Here is an 8890-nt window from a genome sequence, read left to right as displayed (position 1 = left end):
TCACGTGGACAGGTGAGTGGATCCTATCATCGAGACTAAGTCAGACTGGTGTTGGCCAGATTTTATATTGTACTATAATGGTCTAAATGCATTTCAATATTAAAATCCATCATCTATTAAAATCACAGATTACCTTAAATGAAATCATGAGAGGAAACTCTTAGAACCTCATTGAACTTTTTCTACTAAGGATTTTTTTATGACAAATTTTCTGCAGTCGTAAATGGAGGTCAAGCATGAGGTCCCAAACTTTTGGCCCGTTACCTCATAAACAAAAGTATCAACTTGGCTTGAATATTAGTTTGCAAAGAAATACTATTTGTAGCTATTTGTCTCAGAAAACTAAAATAAATAATGGAAAGAATAAAAAAATATGTGGATAAATATGTCGGTGTTTGCTCTTTCTGTGATACGCTCACAACAATTTAAATCTTGTGATATAAATCCTGCCTCAGGGTATTGTAATAGCTCTGAGCCTTCACCTATATTTGGAAATATGACAAAATCTAGGCTGAAGATCCAAATCATGTCCACAAAAGAACACCGACAATATACTAGCGCATATATTATTTACAGATGAATCTACCACTACTATTGCTACCAACGCAAACCCTGCTGCCCATTTCCCCATTTAGATAAGATAAGATAAGATAATATACAACTTTATTGATCCCACACCAGAGACATTCCCTTTTTACATCAGCAGACAAGTCAGAATGAGGTAGAAAAGAGAATAAAAATGCAAAAGAAGTCAACAGAATAAACATAATATTAATAATAATTCTTCAAAAGACCATTTGAGTAAAACAGCTTTTACTAAAAAGATCCCACAAAACACAATTGTATGTATATTGGCATATATTAGCATTATTATTATTATTAGAAGGCAATATAGCATTTCATTGTTGCTCTATACGAGAGAGAGAAAGGGCGGGAGAGAGCGAGAGGGTCTGCACTGCCTTTACCTTCCTGGTTAAAAATGTTCTACTTATTCATAGTATGAAGACCCCCCAGCGCTAAATAAATAAATAACACATCTAGCAACAACCGGTTGTTTAGAAAAAAGCTGGATGAATTAACATTATACAAAAACTGATCTGACTTTAAAATGTGTTTATTTCCCTGTTGTTTTTGAAAGAAGGTTATGTATTCGCCCGGCCTGTTGATTTGTTTGTTTGTTTTGTTGTTTGTTAGCAGGATTACGAAATTAACTGCCCAAACGCATTTCGATAAAACTCAGTGGAGTGATGTGGGATGAGACATGTAAACCTTCGATTCAGTTTTGGAGCAGATCTGGGAAGGTTTTTATCAGAATAATCCACATTAGACTAATTCTGATATCTGATTTCTATCTATCCCTGATTATGGGTGGATGGTGGAGCTTGATTTAATTTAACGGTACTGTGCAGGTATGTGCTCTACTAAATACCATTTTAGTTGAATATGTTATGTCTGTAATACTTATAACCATTTGTGTTTCCATAGAAACCGTCATATTATCCCCAAACCCCTCCAAGTACATAGTGGATGGGGGGTGCACTCTCTATATTACAATTTTACATCTTGCCTTGAGTCAAATTAGCCATATTCAAATAAACAGTTTTCTAGAATCATTTCATTTGGATGACGACATACATACGGACCAGTCATATACTAGGATTTGTCTTGCATGTAAAAAAGACAATATATGATTACAAAGTTTGCAATTGAGCAGCCTGAACTAGTTTATGAATTTTGATATCACAGCAGGGATACAGGGGATTACGTTGACATACGATTCTCCATGGGCTAGGTGTTGTGTGTGTACTGTGGTGGACATGGTAAAAGGTCAGGCAGTGGCAGGTGTTTGTTATGCGTGTACACCAAGAGCCTCAGCTGCTGCTGGACATCGAGAGGCTGGCTGGCAGGTCAGAGTCTCAGCAGGGTGAGCCGGCTTTTTATAGGACCAGTCGTTTAAAGACAGAAAGATGGAGAGGCCAGCTTTACCGATCAGCAATTATATAAACACGGCATGCGACATGCGAGCAGATAGCCTCAGCTGCATCGTAGCCGAGCATGTGGAGTTCCCCCTTCTCATCGGAGAATGAGACCCACATACTGGAGAGCTCAGCTGTGTTTATAAAGTAAACAGATCTGGAGTGATGGTTGGAGACAGGAGAAGGTTGCTGGTTTAAATCCTCCTGACTGGGGGCACAAATGTGTATGGGTAAGTGTCAGTCAACAGAGGACAGTCATCATGTTGCTTATAATACACCTCTTTTATCAGTAGAAGACCCCCAAGTACATAGAGCTGATTGAGATAATATTGAATTCCAAGTTTGACCAATTTTAGGTTTTTGTCTACGGTTTTGTATTTATTAGGAGGATTACACAAAAAGTACTGAACTGATTTCCATGACATTTTGTGGAGGGATGAGACATAACCCAAAGAGGAATCCATAACATTGAGGTTATAGGTATATGTGCAGTTTGGTGCAGATCTGGATCAAATTAATTTAATTATTTTAAAGGAGACTGTTGGGCCTTGTAGGATGTATGCAGCATTAAAGTCTAAAAAATGCCCTTTTTTTCCAATGTCTGTTTTTAATTTACAGTTCCACTTTTCACCACAGCATCCTGATGTGTCTGTGAAGAACAACTTGTCAGAGATTTGTTTATGGCTGAAATCTGTCGGACAGATGAGATAATTATGACTGCCTAGCTAAGTGTTGTGTAATTCAGGAAAGCCAACTACAAACTGTCACGCAGCACTCATGTGTTCTGAAGACTAGAGGATACGGAAAATTGTATTATTGATTTTTGATTCACACAAAGTAGCATTTTAGAATTAAGGTTTGATTTATCTAATATAGTCATAACCACAATGTCCATAACAGGCATGTATTTTTTTTTAATATGTGGTGCAGATTATGAAACACAGACAGGGCAGGTGAGCAGCAGGTGGAATGCAACACACCCACGGTTGGAACTGTGACCTGACCGAGCAGTGTGCCTACAGGTTGTCTGGCTGCCTGGACTTTAACCTGGAATTTGTTGATTGTATTTGTCTGTCAGAGAAGACAGGAGTCTGACCGACAGCTAAGGCAATAAGGAATACCTGGAACACTGGAGATACTGGGCTGTTTCCAGTTTGAGTCAAACACTTCACTTTTTGTTAGTCCTTGTGTTTTGAGCTTCACGAGACAGGCTTCTCAATTTTTTTGATGAGTCATCGTTAACTGGCCCATGATCTTTTACCAGAAATGCCCTGAAGGGACTCCTCCCCTTTTAACTGTAAGGAAAACCAGTTTGTGACTGTTTTACCATGAAGATAGAGGCACAGGAAAGGATAATAGGATTTCAAACCCAGCACTTTCTCTGAGACGGAACAGATACAGTAAGAAGACCTCGGGACACTGCATGGAAAGCTGAAATGCTGCTGTTTCGGTGCAGTGCTGACTGGTTTGACTGAGGTGGGATTCAAAGTGAAAGTAACTACGACTGGCTGAGTTTGTGACCTAACTGCCTCTCTGCTGGGTTTTACTCTCATGACAGAACATGGCTCTGCGATCAGCCGTTGACTTTTCTTGTCCCGTCTGTTTTGAGATTTTCAAAAACCCTGTTGTGCTGTCATGCAGCCACAGCTTCTGTAAAGACTGTTTACAGACCTGGTTGGCGGACAAAGTGGTGCGCCAGTGTCCAGTTTGCAAAAGAAGATCTTCAAAGAGTGATCCGCCATTTAACTTTGCGTTGAGGAACCTGTGTGAAGTCTTGTTACAGGAACTTTCTCTGGAAGAGAGCGCCTCTGCCAGTCCTGAGGCTCAGTGCCACCTGCACTCTGAGAAACTAAAGCTCTTCTGTCTAGACCATCAGCAGCCTGTGTGTGTCGTCTGTCGTGACTCAAGAGCACACACCAATCACAGGTTCCGACCAATCGATGAGGCTGCACAGGACATCAGGGAACAGCTCAGGACATCCTTAAAGCCCTTACAGGACAAACTACAGCGCTTGAGGCAAGTTAAGGTTAACTGGGATTTAACAGCGGAGGAAATTAAGGCCCAGGCCCGACAAACAGAGAAGACGATTAAAGATGAGTTTACAAAGCTTCAGAATTTTTTACAAAAAGAAGAAGAAGCAAGGATGACCGCACTGAGGAAGGAAGAGGAGCAGAAGAGGGGAGTGATGAAGCAGAGGATTGAGGCTCTGAGCAGAGAGATAGCAGCTCTTTCAGAAACTATCAGAACCACAGAGGAGGAACTGAAAACTGCAGACGTCTCGTTCCTGCAGGGCTACAATGCTGCAGTGGAAAGAGTCAAGCAGCGCCAACTGCTGGAGGATCCAAAGCTGGCCTCTGGAGTTTTGATAGACGTGTCCAAAAATTTGGGCAACCTCACCTTCAAAGTATGGATCAAGATGAAGGACATGGTCTCCTACACTCCCGTGATTCTGGACCCAAACACAGCACAGCTAAACCTTTTACTTAGTGACGATCTGAGAAGTGTACGATGTGTAGAGAGGGAGAGCCAGCTTCCGAAAAACCCAGAAAGATTTGATAGTTACACCACAGTCCTGGGATCTGAGAGCTTTAACTCGGGGACTCACTCCTGGACTGTTGAAGTTCAAAATGATGCAAACTGGGCAGTGGGTGTGATAGAAGAGTCTGTTCAGAGGCACGGAGATATTCCGACTGGCTACTGGGAAATATGGTTCCAAAATGGAAAACTCCAAGCATACTCTCCGCCATACATGGACCGTACTCTCTCAGTGAAGAACCCAATTCAGAGGATCAGGGTGCAGCTTGACTGGGACAAAGGAAAACTGTCGTTCTTTGACCTGGATACCAACACAAACATTTATACCTTCTCACAGAGATTCACCAGGACGCTGGTTCCTTTCATAAACACCACTACCAGATTGCCTCTGAGGGTATTACCAATGACAGTCAATGTACGGCTCGAGATGTAGACAGTTATGGAGATGATGACGATCTCTTCAATAAGACACATTTTATAACTTAATGTAAGTAATCACCACATTCACAATGTTTTCTAATACCTTATATCTGAATGTGATCTTGCCGTCATGTTCCCTTATCAGAACAACATTTTTCCTCCAAACCAACCCTTGAGTATGGAGGCATATTAGTGGCAAAACTGTATGCACAGGGATCAGACTGCAGGAGGAAAATCTGATATTTGATGATTTTGATATGATTAAATCACCATCAATTCATGTTAAAAATGTGTTCACTACAAGGTTTGGTCAGTTGGTTATAGAAATGCAATCTTGACACTATTAAAATTTAAAGTAGAATAAAAAATCTAATTAAAAGTCAAATAAAAAGTTTGAAAATGCATCACTGCCGTTAATTTCAAATCAAATTAGAAAAGTGTCATAATTTACAAATTACTACACTTTTAATGCTGCCAGTTAGGTAAATGGACCAACTACACTTATTCATTTAAATATTTGCAGATAATGATCTAGAAAATGATATATACAGATCAGTATCGGTCAGTTTACATAAAATCAGGATTTAGCTCATAAGCCATGGTTTTGATTTCCGGATCGATCTCAGACCACTTTTTGAATGTATAATCTAGTTGGGATAAAGCTTCAGCTTTTGCTCAATAATTTTGGCATTAATATACTTCCATACAAAGTTAATGTGGCTTAGTTGTCTCAGGGATTTAATGTGAACTAACAGTAAGCTGCTTTAAGACATGCAATGGAACAGACAGACGCACAAATTAAAAAAATGAAAGAAATTGTTTCAGTGTCAATTTGTCTCAAAGAACCGTCACAGAGCCAATTAATGATGTGATTAACCTTAGCAAGTTGTTGCGGCTTAAACAATCTGTGAGTAGCAGTTGTGGTCGTCCCTTTAAGTTACTGCAATTCTATCATACTGTGCACACATTCAACATTTCCCCAATGTGAATGACAATACCTGTGGCAGTCTGTTCATGCCATGTTCACAAGAACTGAGTCTGTTTTGTTTTGTTGGTTTCATGCAGAACTGAACCCTGGGTGGATGCTGGACTGCTCCGGGTTCCGGGCTCTTCACTGGGCTGCACCCTGTATGCTTGTTTTTATCAGCTGGAGGGGAATGGTGTCGCCGGTTTATCTAATTTGTACGAGATGTGTATGAGGTCTGTGTTCCTTGCTTTGTTTTATCTCCTCACGTTGTAAAAAATAGTTTATACTCAGGCCTATATTGCACTGACTCTGCTTGTATGTAATAACTCACTCCCAAAACTAATCAGGGTTTAATTCTGATAAAAAAAAAAAAGATAATGTTAGGATTATGAATATGATGTTTGTCGTGTATTTTGGACAATTAGATTGGACAAGGTTCCAACAGATGGAAACAATTATGATAATCTTGATTTCATTTTTATGCCTCGTTATAGCAATTAATATGAACTGTCTGTTACTGCTGGAATTTAAGTCATGAAATTACTTAAAATGTCGGTTAAAGATATGTCATTTGTCATGCTTTCATGTGCATAATATAATTTGTGAGTTTATGCTGTACAGTGGTAGACATACAACAGATGTCTCACCATGCTCCTGCATACACGCAGTTTCTGGAAGCCATGATGTATTGTATGGGAGCTTTTATGTTTTCATTCAGTGACGACATGGAGGAAGTTTGTGGTTGTGAAAAGATCAAGTTGGCTCATATTCATTTTCCCTCTGTTTTCACTGGAATGTAAAGAATGTGATTGTGCAGCTGCAGAATTCTCTCCATCAGGCACGGCAAAGAGGTTTTCAATTCGCACCCTTTCAACATGTATTTCCATGTGTGTCACTGTTTCTACATGACGATATCGAAACTGAATTATTTGATACTGAGTTATTTGTTTGTATGTAATAATTCTCAGACTGTGGACCTGCTGGACAGTCCATGTTTTTATTAAACTCTGAGACAACAGATGTTTTAGAATGGTAGCTGTATTTGACAAAAGAGAATTGTGAAAAGATCATGTGTCTCATTTAGAAGCGGATGTGTCAACAGATCCTGTTTTGATTGTATTTGATAAGGCACACACATTAATAAGGTTTTCCTGAAGTTACATTTTTGTTTCTGCTTCTGAAATGTTCTGGTTTTCAAATTGATTTTGGACCTCCCCTCCCCCCATCGTAGTTCACTTCCTCTTTTTGGCTTCATTTGTCGAACACTGGCCTGGAGGCCGATATGTCAGCACCCAGACAAATCAAACCAAAACTAACACCAGACTTTATAAATTGTATATGATGCATGTGTCCTAATATAACTATAAACTAAGCTGAAGAATCTACTTTCCCAGTTATTTTGCAGTTAACTGATTAACTCACTGTTCCTGCTGACAGGTTGTTCAATCATTTAATCATAAAACGGTAAATCCTTCCATTAGCTTTTATTCTGCCTGTTGCAGCACTTTTCTTGTGATATTTCAGCAGTTTTTGAAAGACCATGATTATTTACGCTTTTACTTCAGTAACAGCGACATGTGTGTATACGTGTAAATACTTTTTTTCACAGGTCTCATGGAGAACCTGGTGCCAGGAAGCATCCCTGAATGATTTTGGGACTTCAAGTTTTTCAGGGTTTTGTGCAGAGTCGGGGTCACTGGACCACTCTGCTCCTTTGAAACTATTACATGAACCTTGTGGACAGACAGTAAATCAGGATAAAGTAGGTAGGTTTGTCATGGAAAGGAGAGGTGAGGATGTTGGCGACTCTTGGAAAGAAGTGGTGAGCACACGTGAGGTGAAGGGGTCGAGAAAGAGAAATGTCCACCTTTATGATGTCTTTTTTTCCACTTAGAGGTGTTTTGCAAATGTACAGTGTCGTTAAAAAGTGTGTCACAAATACGGAATGCAATATTACATTAGATGCTGTTGGTAAATGTGTTTGTGCGTCTTTGAAATTGAATAAACATGAGACCCTTTTTGCAAACCTGTCTGTTATCGCTCGCTGACTAGATGGAATTCAGGTAAGAGGGATAAGGACATGCTTAGCCTAGCTTAACATAAAGACTGCAAATCGTGGGATAGCTATAGCCTGACTCTGTCCAAAGATAGGAAAAATATACTTAACAACAATACCTCTAAAACACAGTGCGTTTCTTTGTTGTGGCTCAGGGGGTATCGCGGATCGCTGTTTCTATCCCAGTCTCCACCAGTCTGCCTGCCGAAGTGTCCTTGGGCAAGATACTGAACCCCAAATTGCCCCCCGATGTATGTAACTGATGTGTAATAGAGAAAGTGCTGCACATAGATGCACTGTATGGATGTCTATGTGAATTGGTGAAAGGCTAAACTGTATTGTAAAGTGCTTTGAGGGATCATCAAGAGTAGAAAAGTTCTATAAATAGAGCAATTACCATTGTTTTACTCATACAAAAATAACTTATTTGTGGATTTAGGCTGAGCTTTCCAGCTGCTGGAAATGATGAAATTTTCTTTTTAAACCATAGAAGATAATGGAGATTTGAACTACTGCTGATAACCTCAATCCTTGATTGTCTGGATCAGGTGTCGCTTTAAGACACAGATGACCTTACACAGCATCAGGAACTATTTCTTCGAGAGGCTGGTGGGATCTTTATGAACCTGAATTTATAACCGGACAAATTGTGTCCAAAAGCTCAATGAACAACAAAAACAGATTTGAAAACCGTGGGGTGCGACTTGACTGTCCCATGTTGAAGACTCTTTCAAATATATCCCTCAATCCAAATGAAACAAAGACTACAGCAGGTGGTTCCTCAATTGAAACATAGCTGATGTGTGCAGCTTTACTGTCTACTTGTCACAGGTTGCCAGGTTGGGTACCGCCTGGTGAGAAAACAACCTAAACTCAAACTGTCTTATTGCAACAAGGCAGAGTTGCCTGGTGGAGGGACACAAGAAGTAGATCCAG

At 39.8% G+C, this 8890-nt stretch overlaps 1 protein-coding gene across 1 annotated transcript; it reads left to right on the top strand.

Moving 5' to 3' along the window:
• The first annotated feature begins 2963 nt into the window (after window positions 1-2963).
• Window positions 2964-7385, top strand: LOC128430010 (zinc-binding protein A33). The gene is made up of 2 exons (XM_053415918.1): window positions 2964-4998; window positions 5997-7385. Exon 1 carries the CDS (start codon window positions 3538-3540, stop codon window positions 4942-4944), a length of 1407 nt encoding a protein of 468 aa, XP_053271893.1. The 5' UTR covers window positions 2964-3537; the 3' UTR covers window positions 4945-4998; window positions 5997-7385.
• Window positions 7386-8890: the final 1505 nt, after the last annotated feature.

This window comes from Pleuronectes platessa, chromosome 23 (genome assembly GCF_947347685.1).
Source record: "Pleuronectes platessa chromosome 23, fPlePla1.1, whole genome shotgun sequence".
Lineage (NCBI taxonomy): Eukaryota > Metazoa > Chordata > Actinopteri > Pleuronectiformes > Pleuronectidae > Pleuronectes > Pleuronectes platessa.
This window is presented reverse-complemented; position numbering and strand designations above follow the sequence as displayed.

What these genes read in the sequence shown, in the direction of transcription:
- LOC128430010 (XM_053415918.1), top strand. Translation starts at nt 3,538, where the DNA reads ATGGCTCTGCGATCAGCCGTTGACTTTTCTTGTCCCGTCTGTTTTGAG.